Genomic DNA, 20,260 nt, shown 5'->3' on the forward strand with positions numbered 1-20,260 from the left:
ACACAAAAGAGGGTATGAAAGCATCAAGCCAAGAAGGTTAAATGTCTGTCAGACAGCGGCTCCTTGTTTTGACCCACATAGCAGCCAACATTAAAAAGAAGAAGAAAAGAAAAGAACAAAATAAAAAAAAAAAACGGTTTAAAATCCTCTTACGGTTGGTTATCTCACAGTAGTGTGCACAGCACGGTAGTTTCCCCAGCAGCACTCTTGGGGCAGCTGCTGGTAAAGCTCTCCTCCACAGCGGTTTCAGTTCAGCTTTCTTACGGGAATTGGAGACTTCCCAACCCACACCCGTCCCTACCAGACCCTGTGACACACACGGGGCTCAGGAGGCTTCCCCAGGGTTTCCACAGGACAGTATGCTCTCTCTCACAGGTAACAACTCCCAGCATTTGGGAGTATGATGGTTGCATTAGCAGCACTCAGCAGGAGTCCTGTTCTGGAAGGCTTTTTTTCCACAGAGGAACCTGTCCAAGTTCCTAATGCACTGGTTCAGCCCTAGGACTAGTTCCAGAAACATAACTCTCGTTTCATTTTTCTTTTTTTTTTTAAATGCATTGCAACATCACCTTACATGTGCCTGCACTCCATGACTCTCTTCCATGGTAGACATCAGCTTCAGGACCTCTGACAGGGTCCATGCTGGAGCAGGGTGGGCAAACAGGAGCAGAAGGTCCGTCTAACACCCCGTAACTTCATTACTCTCTAGCACAGCACCCACTCCAATGCAACATCACTCAATGGGCACTGTGTAAATGTTATCTACCGCAAATGGGACTAATGCTTACTATAACATGCAGCTACTTAGAAAAAAATTTAAACCATTCATATTCAAGAAAAGAGAGAAAAACCCTCATTCTCATTCCATATTCTGAACAGACTAAGTATCTTTATTTGAAGCTAAACAGGAGCTAATTAAAGTACTTCAGCATTCATGGTAACAAAAGCTCTATAGCTTGTATTGCAATTCCGCTCTGAAGAAGAAACTATAAATCGGAACAAGCAGAGATCCATGTTTCCTGTGATATAAGCTATCATTGCTACCACTCCAACATCATCAGTATCTAAGCACCAGTATCTGTGCTCACACTACCCAGTAAGAAAATGCTTTCTCTGTATTTCTAGCTAAGCCCACTCAGTTATTTTGACCTGACACCCAGAATGGTTCCAGACACCCACAGGGGAGGCGAGCATACCACCCACTGCTCTCCTTCTCCACACCGCTGTTCTCCAGCAGCATCTTACCTTTTTTCTTCTTTGGTTGTTCAAATTCCGGAGTCTCTGGTGACTCAGCGTAAGGGTCTGGGGCTTGGTGAACTTCCACCACCTCGGGGATCCCATCAAGCGTGACTGACACGTGTGTAATAGGAGCCACCATATCGTCATCTTCAGTGGCGCCAAACATAGTTGCTTAAGGGAAAGGGACAATAGGAATATTTTCACACAGCCACAAGGACTTTTAAAAGCTACTTTTTACAGCAAATGTTTAAACATAGAATAAAATAAAACTATGACACTTAAGACCTTCGTGGGAGAGAAGACCAGTTCATAATGGAATATATCCACCCACAACATTTTAAATAAGCAGAAGTGGTATTAAAATAGAACAGTTTAATGACATAACCCATTCCCAAAAAAAGCACAATTATTTGGTGATCCCACATTTTTATTCATATTTAAGACAACCTGCAGATAGAAGCGTATATTCTTTTACCTTTGCAACCCAAACAGACTCATCCTCTATCAGCCAAACAAAACACAGCAGTCTAAACAACCTTGCTTCATTCATACCTTCCCTCTGTGATTTTTGATTCTTTCCCTATCTGTCAGTGTTCAACTCTGGCATGACAATGAAATCGTTCATTGCATACACCACTGGATTTCTGATATCCAAACTATGTACATGAAGTCTACCTGGAAGTAAAATCATCTTACCCCTACCATGCAACCATGCAACCATGCTTCACTGAATCCCTCCTCATTTCATAAATAAGGCAAATACAGACTGGATTTGATTTAATAAAAAACTTACTTATTCTTTTTTCATCCAACATAGGACCAGGGGAGTCCATATTGAGAAGTGCTTCAGCAGCCTCAATTGTTTCCATTGTTTCATCTCCATTATGACAAGATGCTTCAACTGAAAGCAAGAGAAAATTACTAATTCTTAAAAAGCTACAAACTGGACTTAAAGCTTAACATGATATTTATTCCTATGTCATTTCTAGGAAAAAAAAAAAGTGGTAACCACGCTCTTCTACTAGATGAGTAGTAACAGGTTATCTAGGGAGAAAATGCACACTGCAATCATGCCATTTCTTTAATACACTACATTTTTCAGATTGTACGTATTAAAAAAAAAAACAACCCCAAACCTTTGTTTCTGCCTCATCTTTCTAACCCCTCCATTTACTGATGCAGTAAAACACAACATCCATGAATCCTAAGAAATATTACTACCACAAACAACATTCCAGACAGTATCTTTAAAATAAAAAAAAAAAATTTGCTGATTTCTTTTTATGGTGGTCCAAAGGAAGTAAATTCCAAGAGAGGTTCACCAAAAATATCCTGTCATTTAGCCTGGAGGACAGACAAGAAAACATTCCACAACTTCTATTAGAGAGCATATGATCTAGAAGTGTAGCTGAATCCTAAACCATTCGAATCCGTGTGGATTATGTGTAGGGCTAACAGCACAGGCCCCAGGAACACACTGGAAAGCAAAGATAGAACACAAAAAGCAGCACAGAGGGCTGACAAACTTTTCAAAAATTTTGACTACCAGACAAGCCCTCATCAGTCTCATGAGGGTGGTCATTAGACAAATCCAAAGCTCTTCAGCATTAATTAATAATTAAGGTCATGTAAAGCTACACACCAAAAAAATCTGATAAAACATCATTTCTTTCCCAATACCTAAAGCAGATTTGTAAAATAACAGCTGTCCAAGAAGATAATATTGGTTTGACTGGAGGAGTATCTTACCAGGGGATTTTTTTCAAAGTAATTGTAGCATGTCAAACAAGTTAGATGTTAGTTCCAGTACCTGGTACTGTAAACCTTTAGAACTGTTTAACACATTCTTTCAGAAATTACTCTTTGTTGGATAGAAATGTACGGGCCAGGCTCCCTTATCCTCTGCCATGAATCTGAAGCCATGTTGGGGAATTCACTTGCATCTATCAAAGTGATACAAAGGCCTGCATTAGTATTCCCCTCCCTAGGACACCAAGGGTCCTCAGTTACTTTCTCAGTCTGGTAATGAGTCAGCTTCGCGCCCTCTCTCCCTGTTCAGCTTTGAGGAATTTTGGGTGGAGCAGTCACAAAAAAAAGAAAGGAGACTAACTGACTGACAGAGCAAGCAAAAACGCACCACAGAACGCAACACAATGACCTTGGAACCTTTCTTCTTCACATAAAGGCAAGAGGTTTACGCCAGAAAGCAGAATTTCTATACTTAAAAAAAAAAAAAAAAGAAAAAAATCATGGTAACAACAAAGCACACAGCTCACTAGCACTAAACAATCACATAATTAAAAAAACAATCAACCAAAAAAAAAAAAAAAACCAACAAAAAACCCCAAACAGTTTCACCCCAAATGTTTACAGCTTCAGCAATCCTTATCATTAGGAGAGGGCAAAGATGAATGCAGACATTCACACATCAGCCCTACCTCCTCCACCCAGCTGTGATTTACAGGCAGCACATGGAGCTCAGGAGCCTCCTTACCTTCCGGATTTTTTCTTGACCTTAGTCCTACCATGCCCCAAGTGTCAGAGGCTCACGCCGACACACATTAGAGATGGGTGTTGGGGACCCCTGACCTGCATAGCAACTCACCCTGTTGTCTACAGGACCCCCTCGACCCCACGTCTTGCACATTCAGCCAGTCCAGGACCTGTACCTTCTGGCTGACATCTCCAAACAGGCGTAAGAAATGAGAAACACAGAGCTGGGGAGGTGAACAGCATGAAAAGAGACAAGGGGAGGTAGTGAGTATGGACTATGGTCCTGGCTTGGGAAGCCATAAAGTGAGACAGGGCAGCAAACCACTGACAATTTTCTTGTGCAGCTTGCAGGCTCGGGAGCTCAGCCGCAGAGCGTCTCAGCCCCAAGAGCTGAAGAGCATCCCTAGGGAATGCCTGGCCAGCTGAGGAGGAGCTGAACCGAGTGCAGCCCATGCAGCCTGCAGGCATGCCCGTGCTTGGCCCAGCAGTGCTGACGTGATCGCTTCTGGCTCTAAGTGTTATCTGGATAGCAACTTTCCATATCATCTACCAGCATAACGAAGACCACAATAAGGATGTCGCCCTAAATACAGGCACACAGCACTGCCAATACAGCTGTCAGCAGTTCTGACATTGTCTGAATGGATGGGAAGGTAACCCGCCACGATCCAGCCCAGCCAAAGCCATTGATCAGGGCTGGTTTATGCTGCCACATAAAATTTAAAAGCCAGCAGCGGTACCCCCTGGTTTTCAGTGCTGCGGGCGGGGAGGAGGGAGCAGCCGCTGTTTGCTCTTTCCCTGGTGAGAGCTGTACGAGGAGCAAACACTCCCGCTCGCTTTCAGGTGCTGAGGTGACGGAGCAGAGTCAATTCTTCACTCTGAATAATGGCAAGCAAGGCAGAGGTTGCCAGCTTTACACTGCTGTTACACCGTGTGGCTAAAAATCAACCATCCATATCCAAGGGTAATGAAAGGAACTTTTAATAGTCATATAAATAATGTAAACATAAAAATTAATATAATTTGATGCTTACAAAAAATGTAAGGAGTGCCAGCTATCTGTCTATCCACAGACACAAAATGGCAAAAATGAGTTTCTTAACCACATTAATGCCCTTGCTAACATCCTTCAAGCCTCTTCTTAGATGACGACTTCACAAGGTGGTTTGAGCCAAATTAATATTTCCCTGTTGCTAAAAAAACAAGGGCTGTGGTTCTTCCTCCCATCATCATGCCCCAGCTCATGATCCAAACTCCTGTCACTTAACACAAGCCAGGCTTCATGCTTCTTTGATCATGCAGTGAGACAATTTAGTTTTATAAAATGGCTCAAAAGAAGTTTTTTGGGTTTTGCTGGGTTAGCAAGTTAAATTACAAGAACTCAGGAGCTAACACGAACAAGGTGTGGGGTATCGCACAGAGAAGATGGAGCACCACCTCTCCGTCCTGCTAGCAGCAAGATGCTAATTCATGTCACATCTTGAGACAGTGCTGAGAGATAACCAATTCAACTACCAAAGGCAAGTTGGTGTGTGTTATTTTAGTTTTTCTCTTAATGTTGCAGAAGGGTATTCCAATCACTGGCAGTTATGACACAGCCAAAAATTTAAGAAAAATTGGGATGAAATAGCTTATTTGTTACACCTTGGCAAAGTCAGAGCTGAAAGAATGGTGATGGGGGACGTCATTTCTGAGAAGCATCAGATTTCAAATATTATCTTAAATAGGCAGAAGCTTTGAGAAAAAGAGAGGAAAAAAGAGGGGAGGGAAAAAAGAAAAAAGAGGGAAGGAAAAAAGAAAAAAGAAGGAAGGGGAAAAAACGAAAAAAAAGGGAAGGGAAGGAAAAAAGGGGGGGGAAGGGGAGGAGGGAAAAAAAAAAAGAGGGAGGGGGAAGGGAAAACCACACTCAAAAGTAACTTCATCTTTTTTTCCCAGGGTACTCTACAAGTTTGTATTTATCTGAGCAAGCCACAGATGCAAGCCTCTGTATCTGCCTGCCAATTACAGCCCAGTTACTGCGAATCCAGGTTCGCTATGAATCAGCACTCGCCCTTAGGACGAGGCCTGCCCAAACACAGCTTTCTGCTCTTCTCACCTGGCGGAGCAAGAAACTATGCCTCACGCTGGAAGCTCCCCGCCTCACTCCAAAGTCCTGCTTTCCCTACTCCCGCCTGGCGTCTTTTTTGGAAGCTTTACACCGCTTTCAGCGATCCTGTCCTGCTTCCATTGCTTCCCCGGTGGCCGACAGCTCCGGAGAGCGGACAACACAAGTCCTTGTCCAGGCCAAGATAAGGGCTGTGCTAGTCACAGCCGTGTTGAAATTCAGTGATGGTTTTACTATAGACAAAAACAGGGACTGCAGAGCCTCAAAATAACATCGGAAGAAATCTAAAGTTCTAACCTAAAGAGATCCATCAAACACGGACAGAGCCCCCTTTTGCAGAACAGCTGGCTGTTAAATTTAAGTGATTGCTTTTTAATATCAGCTCTGAGCTGACTGTTAACTGACACTGGGAAATTGAGTTTAAGAACACAGGTATTTCAGCAGACCTACACGTCACCCTTCATTTTCTTTTTTAAACAAGGTTTTAAAATTTGTAAGGAAAATAATCTCATTGGGAAGCCGTATGAAAAAAAACCCTCACTGTTTTTAACCAAATGCTATGTGCAGCAGTGAGTAATTTCTTTACACAGTAACTGAAACCGTACCTGTTTTTTTTACAATTGGCATCTCGTCAACTCAAAATCCTCACAGATTAACACTATGAAGTTCAGTTTCCATCTAACTACTCCTTTGGGCTTTCTTTGTAGCATCGTAAATGATCACCGGAGACGCTGGGTTTGTGCAGGACTGCCGCACCTAACTTCTCTTTGCCTTCGTTCTCCTACCTGACCAGCTTGGCTTGCGCCACCAATGCTAGAGCTTCACCAAATGTACAAGTCAAATGCTACCGAACTTCGAAATGCTATAAAATAACTTCTGAACTGGTTATTAAGCACCATTATTCAACTATGAAAACGCACACCCCCGTGCTCCCAAGTCAGGCTAGGGCACAGGGCATCTAACCACAAATTTTCTGTCCCTCATCCCCATAAACCGTCTCAGAGCAGCTGCTTCCCTGATCCCACCAAAACAATGCCAGAACAGGTGAATCGCAAAATGGCAGAGTTTGATTAACTGTTATTTTTCTAAATTAAACTGTCCAGCTATGGCAAAGTTTAAAAAAATCCCCAAGTTTTCAGGAAGATACATAATCCAATTAGTTCCTCCCTCCCATACATCTTACAACCATAATTAGTCACATTAAGAAGGGAAATAAAGTGTAGCAAATTGTACCATCTGACAAGCTGACCTAGAATTTATTCTGCACAAAACATTATCCCCTGTATTTTTCAGAGAAAAAAAACCAATTCAATATTCCCTTTAGAGATAAAACTTCATCTAAAGCCAAATGCTCCAATTTATTTTCTTCATCACCCTTTACTACATGAAGGTTAATCATTTAAAGTCCCATAATACTGGCAACAGAGTGACCATATAAATTGCTGTCACTGTTTTTTCAGGGAAAAGTACTTTTCAAAAGGTGGGCGATAAGACAAGTCTGCCTATTCATTATAAAAAAATTAGAGTGAGCATTAATGTAACTAAAAAGCTGGTTGTTAGCCATCTTTCAGCAGGGTTTCATGTGGAACAGATGCTCTTCTTAGTTTTCTGCAGGTTATAAATTATACTACAGGTAAGTAATCACTGATATGTGATAGCTGTGGATTTGAAGGGCTGAAGCTACATCCTATAGATGGAAAAACCTACCAGCATCCATCATTCTGCAGATAGATCCCTAAAAACTAATTGCTTCAGTTTCAGGAGACCTACTGCTAATTTCTGTTAGTTTAGGAGAAAAGAGAAGCTTAAGATATCAGAGAGTCATAAAACAGTACTGAAAAATTGGTAACTTCAGAAAAACCCAAATCCTGCACATTAAGCAGCCATTTCTCTGTAACGTTTAGTCACAAATGATGGCAGTTTCAGTTTCATTTTGCTGTGAATGTCAGTCATGAATATTTTAACATGGAATTAGTACAGTCTTTATAATGTCTGATCCTTTCTCAAAGGCATAATGTGGAAGTGACTGAAAAGACTGGTACAAACCTCAAAGAGCAAAACAATGCATTTCACCGCTCAGACCGAACACACCCCATGAAAAAAATCAAGACGGGAACTTCAAAGATGGGAGGGAAAAAAAAAAAAAAAAAAGGCAGCTGAAAAATAGAGTAAGTGTGAAATTTCAGTGACAATTAGCCCCATTTCAGAGGCAGCCTACAGCAAACCGTGCTTGAACCAGATCTCTTCCACGGCAGCCTTGCAGTTCAAGCGGGCAGCTGCGGCCAGAGCCAATGCTTGCCTGCAGCGGGCAGGGATGTTACAGGGGGGTCCTTCCCCAGTGTCCTCTCCTCAGCGCCTGTGAGGTGCCTTCGCACCCCTGGGCCCCTGAATTCTGCCCCACTTCAGTCAGACAGGACGGCTCCCTGCCAGACACCGGGGGGCTGAGCTGCCTGCGCTGCCCGCCTCGCATCCTGAGCAGGGGCTTTCAGCAGCGGCGATGGTCTCTGCCCAGCCTGGGCCCATCCAGCACTGCGGAACCAGGCACTTCCCTTTCCAAGGCAACCCACAGCACGCACAGTAGCTAGCGGGATGGAGAGTGTGAAACAGATAATTAGTTAATGTCTCCTTCACAACAATAACCTCTGCAAAGCGGCAGCTCCCGTTTTCTAAGGACTTTGCCTTTAAAGAAAAACCAGATTGCTTGAACTACAATGGATGATGGGAACAATACCGTACTTGTCTGCCACCAGAGTATCCCAGAAACCTTTGGACACCATCAGTTACAAGGATTACATATTTTCAGTCTCTGGCAGCAATTTGCAAACCCTTCTCATATGACCAGCAACAAAAAAATGTTAACAAGAGCATTCGCTAAAGTGAAGTTTCACAATTACTCATGCAAGTAAAAATTCACACACAATATATTACAGTGAATATGAATTCACAAAAACTATCTACTATGAAAAATTCACACAGCCGCATTAAGTCGTGCTTAAGTAACACACTGAGGAAATGCCAGTTGCAGTGTGAATAATTAATATGAATAGCCAGTGAATAGTTGGCAAGAGGTCTCAGCTTGAAATAACGTTTAAGTATGTAAAACCTTCTTGAATACTCAGCTAACTTATTTGTACAGTCGCAGTCTGTTCACACATAATTCACTACTAAGAAAAAAAAAAAAGGAGCCATATTTATCAGATAAAACCATTTACTGAGAACAGCTCATGTCAATTTACTCTGTGAACTGTTCCTCATGTCAAGTTTTGTTGAGTTTTTGTTTTGCTTTTGGTGGTAAAAGATTGTATCAGAGTATGCCTTTGGAAATAATGTCAAAAGCATGACTGAAAACAGCGAGCTGTCTCCAGCCCTGGAGACAGTCCAGGTGTGGAGCCTAATGGCTGAAAGAAGACACAGAAACAGATCCTCACTCTGTGAAGTATCTACCCCACCTTTCAGGCTTGTTCTGCAAAAACGCCTCAAATGCATGCATTCAGTGAGGGGTTGTTTTTCAAAAAAGTGTGACATATCTTCGAGCTTTCCTCTTGAGAACTGTTTTCTCTTTGGGGCTACATTTTCTAACAGAATTTACACAGAACATCTGTATTGTAGGTGTTAATCATTATTAGAGATCCAAAATGAATACTATGCTGAGCATACTTACACCAGTAAGTCACGCTAACATGCACGTTTTGTGGCTAGTTGTATACCCTCGGGAAGCTAAAAGCAATACATCTACTCATGCTGCATATTCCTGCTTTTTGGTATGTACGTTTACTTCGGTACGTACCAACCATTAAATAAGAGCAACCAAGTCCTACGAAGAGCAAAGAAAAATCTTGTTGGTACTCTGAGCAGGACTCTGCCTTAATCTCTGTTGATGAATGAAACTCTTCACCATTATCAGCTGTGCAGCTGGGATTGCAAGCCACCTGCTAATGGTATTAATGCCATTTTCTCTGTCTTGTACAGAATTAACAGCATCCAATACTACTATAATTTTGTTTCCTGTTGTTTTTTGTCGTTAAGCTTTTTCCACCATTAGCCACAGCCATCTTGGTGCAAAAACATGACACAGAAATATTTTTATTGCCAACCTGTGAGGGTGATATCATCATCTTCTATGATTTGCTCTTCTGCGACGTCCAGAGAGCTCTCAGTGATCATGTCACTAGGTTCATCCACGCAGGTTAAGCCAGAGTAGTTGTGTAGGAGGTCTGCGCTAGGAACATGCTCCACGATGACAGCAGGGAAAATAGATGGATCACCAAGCTGGGGGGTGGAAAAAAGAAAATTAAAATAATGGTAGTTAGACTACATCCAATCTAACCACTTACTGATTAATACTTCAAGAGACCTATACCACATCACTTGAATATTAGACCGTCAGGAGGGAGTACCAAAGAAAGAGACGATTTTCAGCACGTGAAACCAAGTTGCAGCAGTGTCCCACTGTGGGACAGAGGCTGAATATCACTGTACTATCTAATATATTTACTTTACTCCAGTAGGTAATACCAGACTCCCACAACACTATTTTGCAGCATAATAGCTGACAATACAGAGGAGTGGCACAGCACAGTAAATGCTAAACTTTGCTGGCAGTAATACTGGGCAAGCAACTTTCTGCAAGCACCTTAATATTTTGCTCTTCCCGTCAAGCTGGGGGTGGAGGAGTCCCGTGGCTATCAGGACTGGATGAAGCTTACACAGGCACCAAGCTTCCCACGAGACACTAGTTGAAGATCACTATTTTAGGGGACACTTGCTACAAGAGCAAGGGGTGTAACAGGGAGTGCTTGATATACATGCCATAATACTTTCCCTCTCTAATTCTTATGGCTTTAGTCACTTGACATTACTTCCCCTCCCGCTTTCCTCCCTAAGTCTGAGTTCAGACATCATCCTTCTGTCTCAATAGTTATTTTGCATCAGACACAGAAGAAAAGGGGCAGCAGGGAAAACAGGAATCAACCTGACCGGTAATAATAGTAAGATGCACACTGTCTGAAAGGGCAACCATTCAACAGGAAGAGGTTTTCAGAAAATACCATTTACTACAGACACAGTATTTTCCAAAGCGAGTCTTCTAAAATGTCATTTGCAGGAAGAAAGTCATAGCTGATGATAGCAGAGCAGGCTCAGAGACAGTCTACTGTAACTCTAAGACTCTCTCACTATAAAAATAAATCACATTATGAACGTGGCAAGCTTAAAAACAATTAAACAAACCAAAAAGTTGCTAAAACATGTTTCTGAGAAAACCAGTATATGTACATTTGGGTCTCACCCTCCACAGAAGAGCACGATATGCACGGATCACGCAGGTTTTTTTATTTAACCACACGAGAAAAAAAACAACAACCATATGATTATGAGCTTGCTTAGGGATTGCTCATGTCTCACCATCTTGCCACTACGCACACCACCACCAACGGAAAACAGTATCAGCGCTATTGGTTCAACACAGACAACAGCTACAGAGTAAGCCTCTCCTAGGGAAGAGTCTGGAAGGTAAGTACTGAAAGTAGAAAGTGCAATTATAAGTTTTAAAAGGCAGTAATTACCACTTTAAATTGCTCTGTGTTTTGTAAAACATGTCTCAGTAACAACTGTGGTAAAAGGCAATCAGGAAAAAAGGAAGAACTAAGAAATAAAACTAGTATTTCTATGGGCTTCTATCATGGACAGTCTGCTAAACAAACAAACAAAAAAATCCCAACAAAACCAAAAGCAAAAACCCCACAAATAACCTACCTACTCTACCAAACATAAGCTTCAAAACAGAGTAACGCAGTACAAGATCAATAAAAATGAACAAAGGGCAGACCAGTTAAAGCCCTCTCCTGTGATCACGTTGCCAGATGATGGCTGTGTATCAAGTCAAGCAATGGGACAGCTTCTACCCCACACCTTTGTGGCCACCTCGCTCCGAGGCTGCATCTTGCTTGGGCTGAGAAACCAGGAACCACTGGTGGCCAAGAGGTCCCTGCTGTTCCTCACAAAGCATCGGGTTCACGTTGTGCATCCTGTTTGTGTACTGACCCTAACATCCCAGATCCTATTTGCTTCCAGGCAACAGTAAACAAATAGATTTGATTAAATAGAAGCCAAATCTGTAAAAAAGACAAAGCACTGTAAAGAGAGAAGAAAAATAAAATACTGTGTGCATTAAAGAAAAGTTTTATTTTCATCAATATGTTCCAGAAACTAGAAGGAAGATGGTCTGTTGCAGCCTCATTACCAAGATAAAATTCAGGCTACAAAAATAGTTTAAGCACCCCAATTTCAGTAATATGCCACTGTATATAATTTTTGAGATGAATTTACATATATTGTATGCCCATATATGCAACTACGTTAAAAAAAATTTAAAAAAGCTTACATATGACACTCCACTCAGGCTCCTGTCACCTGCAAGCTTTGCAAGTACCTGCTCAATATTTTCCTGAGCAGGTAAAAACTATGGATTTTAGGTAGGGAAGATGCAAGTAAGATGATTTCAGTCTTCTCATCCTGCTCTAGCTCATAGACACTAGAAGTGAAGTTCATCTCACCTAACTTCAGACAGCTGTGGTGCAAAGGCTTGGGCTTGAGCTAGGAACCCCAGGTTTCCTTCAGAGCCAACAGAGAGAAATGGGTATTTCTAGGGCACAATTTCGCTGCTCAGTTTTAGGCTCCTGTGCTACAATAGGATGAATCATGCCCTAAGAACACCTATTCCTCTCCATTGACAAGGGTGGAGGCGTTGGAGTGTCTGTTTCTGACGTAGGCGCCCATCTCCTACACGCTCACCGGCAAACAGCCAGCTGCCACCCCGCCACCTCTTCAAAGCGAGGTGCTCCCTCCCTCCCTGCCTCTGCCGTTGCACCAGCTCGATAGCTGCAGCGTCTGCAGCGATATATCGAGTTGCCTGTGCCTAGGATAAGCCTCATGTTAGCTTCTTCTGGATAAAAAAAAAAAATTACTCTGGCTCAGCACCGACCTCCTCTAATGACTGACGCTCACGCCACTGACTTGGCCTCCGAGAGGCAAAACCACCTCCAGCACTGCTGTTATTCTTTAGTGGGGACAATTCGTAAAAAAGTGTTTCAGAATAATAAAAGAAACACAGACAAAACCAACCAATTGTCACACGTTTTCAGCTCCGTTTCTCAAAGCCCTGTTTATATTACACCCTACTTGTCATTCTGCTGTGAAACCTAATTACAAAAGCCCAAGCATCCACATGTTACTGAAAGACGCTTCATTGCTGACCAAAATGTTCCCCGTGGTACTCAATAGTGCTGCTGTCACGCATTTCAGCGGCAGTTGGTTTGATCCGTATCATCAGACGTGATCTGCTCTGCAAGGTCAAACTGTATTTTGACCATGTCTAGAAACAACCATCATACACATACTCCGACACAGTCACTATGTCTGTCTACAGGCAGAGAAACCCCCACGGCAGGGGAATGCCTCATCGCTTGAACGCAGCACCAGACCGTCCGAGGATCTTGCTAATAACACTACGCTTCTGAAAGACTAGCGACGAACGCAAAAGCATGCACTCACGGTAAGACACTTTAAATGTGGTTTTCTTTACATTAATAACAATTTTGAACTGGCCGAGTCAGAGTAAATACCACTTCTTGTGGCACTTTATTTTAAAACCATTGTTACACCTGCTTCCAACTCATAACTTATGGAGGTACAACGTATGGATTTTCTTTCCCACCACGGTTGTGAAAAGGAGAGGCTGGAACAAATATATAATATGCTTTCAGACACAAAAGCATTCATGCAACTGCAAACAAATCTTATTTGAAATGCATTTTTGCAGAAACCATCATCACTTTTTTTGTACAATATTTGCAATTGGTTATGATTTCATTAATGAGCATTTAATTCAGTTTTAAAAGCTACTATTAATGTACGCTGATGTATATATGAATGTTGAGAGATAAAAATCTCACCTCAGTACTTCTATAATGTTCTTGGTATCACTGAAAGCGCCTGAATCCCAACTGAGCACCAAGCTAAAGCTTCCTCTAGCTCTGTTGTAAGATGCAGGAATAACTTTGTACACATTTAGAACTGCCGAAGAGCTCATGTTTACTACAGCTCCCTTTGATCCTTTTTCCCTCCCTTTGAGGGAAAACATTAAATTAAGGACTAGAAGGTAGTGATTCAATTAAGGAATTAAATTACCTCTCTAATACCAAAATGACAAAATAATTTATTTCTAATACAAAGGTGGTTCTACATGCACTAACAAAAAGGAAAAGTGCAAAGTGTCCCAAAATTAAAAAAGCAGGCCCAAATTAATTAAAGTGTCAGCAATGATTTTCAAGAAATCAATACATAAATCTATAGAAGAACAATTTGTGTATTTTTTCCTCCTGCCTACTTCTGCGGCTTCATCTTTCTCATGCAAAATATAGTTAAAATATGACACCCTACCTCTGCCAAAGCTTTGGCTTGGCTTCAACACATCTCCCACATCTGCTGGGCACATAAAGGAGTTGAGCCACTGCTGCAATCTTCCCAAGTCTTAGATATCAAATTCCTCACTGGAGTTTATCTACAAACCAGTCCTGTAGACTGACAACTTGGAGGAGCGCAAAGCTTCAGACAGATGCTGAAGTCCACGGAAGGTCCCACGAGCAGGTCCCTGAAAGCATCGGTCATGCTCCATGACCCCCTGAAAACTGAACCCCACCCTGCTCCGGGGGCCAAAGGCAGCAATCTTCCTTCCTGCTCTCAAATTCTTCTTGGGTGTTTGACATGCTGACAAGGTGTTTCTTTTTCTCTCTGAGAATTTTCTCATCAGCTGTCACCAACTGACAGAAGATCAAAACACCATCCTGGTTGCGGAAATGGAAAATAAGGGAGGGGATTTCTTCTGCTCTGGAGGTACTGTCTTATACTACAAGTCCTCTAAGGAAGAAAACTTGTCCCAGGAATACAGTGACTAGCTTCTAACTTGTGTGGAATAAATTTTGCACAAGTGAGTGATGGGTGGGAAGAAAGGAATGCAATAGATAGGAGCAGCAAAAAGCTACATTTAAAAAAAAAAAAAAAAAAGAAAGCTCAGTGAAAAAAACCTAGCTTTTACACAGAGCAACAGAATTCAGACTTGCAATACAGTTGGCCATTTATTTAAAAAAAAAAGAAAAATAAACAAAACTAGGCAAAGGGACCTTGACAACTAGAAGATGGGCTTCGGTTTTCTCTTGCTGAAGGTTCCTGTACCAACAGCAGAGGCACTCTCTTGACTTTAAAGGCGTTCCCATGGCCAGTATCTGAAAAATTATCAAGTTTCACAGAGGGATACTGGAAGCAGATAAATGCCGCTTGCTTTCCTGGAGAGACAACCTCATTACGGATCTCAAAATCATTTCCTTAAAGTCTTCATAAAACTGCAAGCAGATAAGGAGAGGACTTTCTGCAGGAGCTGGAAAGAGCCAAAAAATGTAGATCTTGGCCTTGACCAGGTGACTTAATGTTTCAGAAAGCCCATGTCAACACTGGGGAATGTGGAAGAGCAAACCAAGGCATGAGAAGACGGTGCAGAAGTCACGGCCCAAGCTAAGAGCTCGGACCTTGTAGTTACAGAAGAAGGGGAGAGAGAAACATCCCCCAGAGATGCAGAAGAGGCCTTTGGGCACAGGTTTCTACACGCTTCAGAGCCACTTGAGAGACCACTTGTCGTCACAGAGCAGTCATGCTGGGGACCATGCTAGCAATTTAACAGTTGCAGTAATTCAGCTTGTCCATGGCATCATTTAAAACATCCTACCATGGATCCAGCCTCTGTGGCTGCTTTTATTCAGCTTTTTAAATCAAGAATGCCCTGATCAAAAATCATGTTAACTCTAAGTTAACGAAGGACTAAATGAAAAGAGAGGTGAAGCTGCAGAAATGAAGAAAAGCCATTTTAGGCAGTGGCACTGACTCAGTCAAAGCTTGTAGGAACTCCTGCCCGGTTTTACATGTGCCGTCTCTCTCTCAAAAAAAAGAAGAAAAGAGGGGAAAAAAGGCAAACCGTCTATTTAAGCAGGACCTCCGAGACGTAGCAGCAGCCAGACAGGTTACCAGTAGCACTAGTGCAAGCCACTTGTTCCCTTCTCAAAATTATGAGGGTATTTTCATCTCATTTCTTCCTCACCATACATGCATAATGTGATAAATGAACCCTCCAAGAAAAAAAAAAAAAATAGAAAAAAATCCTATTTTCTAAACTGAAAAGGGAAAAGCTGATAAGACAGAGCCTCTCCCGTTCACACGGGGCCACGTGATCAAGTCCCTCCCATTGGCGTCTGCCACTGGCTGAATGCTTACGTTTGCAAATGGACTGTTCATAACTTATGGTTGTTTAACCAAGACTTTAAAAAAAAAAAAAAGTAAAAAAAAAGCCATGAATTATGACTTCCCTGAAACACTGAGCATAGCTGCCATCCAGACCCTGAACCTCTCCCCACAGCTGTTCCATGTCCTGACAGCTCTTGGCACGACAGGGCTCCAGGCAAAGCTTTGATGAGAAGAAAAGTACCAAAGTTCTTGCAATGCCAGCTTTTGGAGCATCACAAAAATAATTATCCAAAGATCAGTTAAATGACACCTGTGTGTACATATGTCACCTTTTGCATACTGATGAAGCTCAAAAAAATGGTTTTGACCAGCACAGAGCACTTCCAGAGCTAAAAGTTTTGCAAAGTACACAAATCGTGTTATCCATCCCTAAATACAACTAATCTGTCCAGAATTTTAAAACTTCAGGAGTGGCAATAGCAATAGCTCCTATGTTATAAGAAGCAGATCAACCGGGTATAAGCAATAAGCAATCTTTTTGGGTTAATGTTGTACTATAAATCCTTGTCTGAGCTAAATCTTGCTGTAGCTTCCCAGATCTTTCCCTATGCAGGACTCCTTTTCTACAACTGAGTATTTAAGATCTACCTTCATGCAGCCAGCTAGCTGACTACCTGCATCTTTGATATCTGAACTAAGGTAACCCAGTGATTTAAGAGGAGCTTGCATCTGACTGTTTGCAGCGATGGACCGTCTGCTATGCACTCTGTCTCTTTGACCTTTTGCATCTTTGATTTTATCACCTTTAAGGTATGCTACAGGTCACCTTCTTTCCTTAGGCTTCACCTGGAGTAGGATTTATTTGGGTTACGAGATAAATGCCAAGGTTGAGTTTGTTCTGGAGCTGGAGAAAGCTCTGTTTAGGGAGGTTTTACTGCCCTGTTGAGTGCTCTTTAGTATTTTTAAAGTTTTTCAGGTGAGCACCTACAGAAACTGCAAGAGGCAGAACACATAGCTAAACTGAACAAAACCGCATTTGCTTGCACTACTGCTTCCAGAAACCACACTGAAGTAGCCCTCCCCTTCTCAATTTTCCCCTCTCCCACTGGCTTGTAAAGTAAAGCCAGCAATGAACAACAAACAGAGGTAATAAATAAGGCTCGTTTTCGACTATGTTTGTGCAATTCCCGTATCTTAATCCCCAGGCTACCACAAGCTCTGGAAAAATACAGGGAAGGAAGTTACATTACTAGTTCCACCCAAAACTGAGTTAGCACTTTAGACAGACAACACTCAGTTCATTGAAATGATCGCATGACTCTGACAGCAGAAACAGGCCACCGACCCAGCCAGATATTAGGCCATACAGAAAAGCCAGAGACAAGATTATAAAGCCAAAAGTACTTTTGAAAGAGGAGGATAAATGCTTTTCACATTCACAAAAAGAGGAACAGTTCATCGTGGCACTTCTCAGCCTTTTAAGAACTGTCTCTCCACAGTACCTGGACACCTGATTTCTTGTTAATAAATGCAAAACCCAACTATTAACCACCACCTATAGAGGAGCTGGCTGATTTTCACAACAGGAATCCTTCACTGAAGCCTCAGGAGTCACAGGATGTGGTTTAGATAATCAACTTCTAACTGAGAGCCTCCTCAGATAGAAACAGACATATTTTCCCTGGAGTGTGAAAGAAACCAATTTAAATTACTTTGAAGCTTATTTCTGAATAGCCAGCATACACTAACATGATTTAGAAACAGATCTGTAAAAAGCAGTGAGCAGGTACCCACTCTGCTCCTTCTAGTCACCTGTAGCGTGACCATTACTTTTATTCAGAATTTTATACTAGCACACTAGGAAAGTTAAAACTACTGTCAAATATCAGAATTTGGGGAATTCTGCATCACAAATGGATGGATTCTACTGGCACAAATTAGCAACACAGGACAAACATTTTCGGAGGAGGATGTCTCTGCAATACTGCAGAAGTTATAACATTTCATCCGATTTCTGTTTTGCCCCTGCAAGTTACAGGAAACAACAGGAAAAGTTTTGAAACAGCACAAAGATCTGCTGCAACAATAATGACCTCAGCATTTGCTTTTTTGTGTTTTACACCACATTTTTTCCTCATGTTTTCATAATATTCCTAGCACCACCTTGTACGAAGATGGTTTCTTACACCGTCCCATACCTGCTGCTCATCCTCCATGACGTTGCTGGCAAATTCAAACACAAGCTCATTCTGCTGTACAACTGCTGCCATAATAACGCATTCCCAGGTCTCAGCTCCACATATGAAGAAAAATGTTCTCAAATGTGAAAGAACGGAGAGCGTCACCGAGGTCCAGCGGGGCAGAAAGGCACGATCACAAAATGAATCAAGTATCAGTGTTTGTATTTCTTAGATCATCGGTGTTCCCGGGTTCTTCTCTTCTCAAAGGGAAACAAACCAAGGGAAATCCTTTCCTGAGTTGTTCTTCCCACCTCGATAGCCTTTATCACTGTGGAGAGAAAAAATAAAAAAGTTATAATTAAAAAATGATTGCTTTAGCTATGTGAAATCTTAGCAGTCACAACAGAGCTTGCTCCAAACTATAACTGTTCTGTGTAACTCTGAGGAAGTCAGACACCTTTGTATCTTCAGAGGTATTACTTCTACTGATTAATACATGCGAATTTTCATTCCCTTAAAAATAAAACTGTTTCAGGAAGTAAGACATCAGTTTCAAAGCGTTTCACATTAAAAGCATGAGACTAAGAAAAAGTTGCGAAAGTTAACAAAAAGAAAATCCGTCTTTTCATTTGATTGATATATGCAGTTTTCATTCATTAGTAACTTCCATCTTTAAAGTATATTCAAAGTAAAAATACAAAACCCAGACTGACCTATTGAGCTGTAGGATATCTCAAGTATATCACCTTTCTTCTTCACACACAGTTCAAATTCAGCAAAGTTGTTATTTTGCAAGTAAAATGCTCTAGATCTTGATTCCCACAACGTCAAACAGATGAAACCAGTAAATAAATTCTTTTTACAATCCAGAGAGTCCCCGAGTTCCTACACGAAGCAGATCTTCAGCTTCTCGTTAAAAATGCACTGTAAACGTATCCTTATCTCTACCACAGGCTCACAAGCAGCCGGAAGGAAACAGCACTGACCACGTCATGGCAAATTAAAACAGGCAAAAAACTGCACAGCACAATAGCAAAGAAAAAAAAAAAATATCCCAAACTATGGAATGTAAACAGCTTCACTGGAGGGATGCATGCCTACAGCTCCCATGTTTTCATTTACTCATCAGTGCCAAAGGTAAACATGGTTAACAAGAGCTTAAAAAGAGGTGTGCTGTATCACTTTTGGGGAAAAAGGCGAGCACAAAACGTAATCTTCTTATACAGCTAAGGTCACCTATACATTAATAAAAAAAACCCTACCATTTCAAAAGCATAACAGAAACGGTGTCTAAAATTAGGAACCTAAGGGAGTATGTTGGTGCCTAGGAATTTAAATCCATATGTTTTTAAGGAAGCGAAATGTGTGGTGCCTCGCATTTTGATCAAAATTCTTTAAACTGCCTTTGATTAAGGGCTGCTGTGACAGAAGAATAAGGGGTAGAGGTCTAACACGTACCCATCCAGACTGAGACCCCCAGGAAAGCCTCTGGGCGACTTCAGTGCCATTGGCGGGGATTAACATCTGCCTTTGTACAGGAGGTTGAACTTCGCCTTGTTTTTGCAGTAGGCTGAAACTCCAAAAAATGAAGGGCATCTTCCTCTCCTCAACGCCAAGCAATTTAATTAGGGAGGATCATGTCACAGGCTTACACTCCCTCACTCTAGGAAAATGTAACAGCTGTTTTTCCCATATAGGTTGTGGTATTCCCAAATTCCTAAGTAATGATGGCAGAGCATTCAAGCATTTATGTCACTAGATCCTACCCTTCTAAGAAATCAGGAAACCCAAGATTATGCAAACAGGAGAACCTCCCCAACTTCCAAAGCGTGCTTTAATTAGTTGTTAAAGGGTTCATAAGAGTAGCCACAACCCTAACTAGAGAACATTTGAATTAATGAGAGCTACATGCATGAATAGAGAAGGATGTGCTTTGGGAACCATGACTGTTCAA

At 41.7% G+C, this 20,260-nt stretch overlaps 1 protein-coding gene across 4 annotated transcripts in view; it reads right to left on the bottom strand.

Moving 5' to 3' along the window:
* The window catches only part of ELF1 (E74 like ETS transcription factor 1), a 93,807-nt gene that overhangs the window by 22,768 nt on the left and 50,779 nt on the right, over window positions 1-20,260 (bottom strand). For 3 of the 4 annotated variants that reach the window (XM_087755963.1, XM_087755965.1, XM_087755967.1), the window contains exons 2-5: window positions 18,325-18,634; window positions 9,931-10,105; window positions 2,033-2,140; window positions 1,246-1,410 (exon numbers count right to left, since the gene is read on the bottom strand). In XM_087755963.1, coding sequence (XP_087612089.1) covers window positions 1,246-1,410; window positions 2,033-2,140; window positions 9,931-10,105; window positions 18,325-18,396 — 520 coding nt within the window. In that variant the 5' untranslated portion in view covers window positions 18,397-18,634. Of the gene's footprint in view, window positions 1-1,245; window positions 1,411-2,032; window positions 2,141-9,930; window positions 10,106-18,324; window positions 18,635-19,019; window positions 19,228-20,260 lie in introns of those variants that run through there. The other variant, XM_087755966.1, reaches the window with a different exon arrangement.

Source organism: Nipponia nippon, unplaced genomic scaffold (assembly GCF_047370975.1).
Source record: "Nipponia nippon isolate SJK-2023a ecotype South Korea unplaced genomic scaffold, ASM4737097v1 scaffold_2, whole genome shotgun sequence".
Classification (NCBI taxonomy): Eukaryota; Metazoa; Chordata; class Aves; order Pelecaniformes; family Threskiornithidae; genus Nipponia; species Nipponia nippon.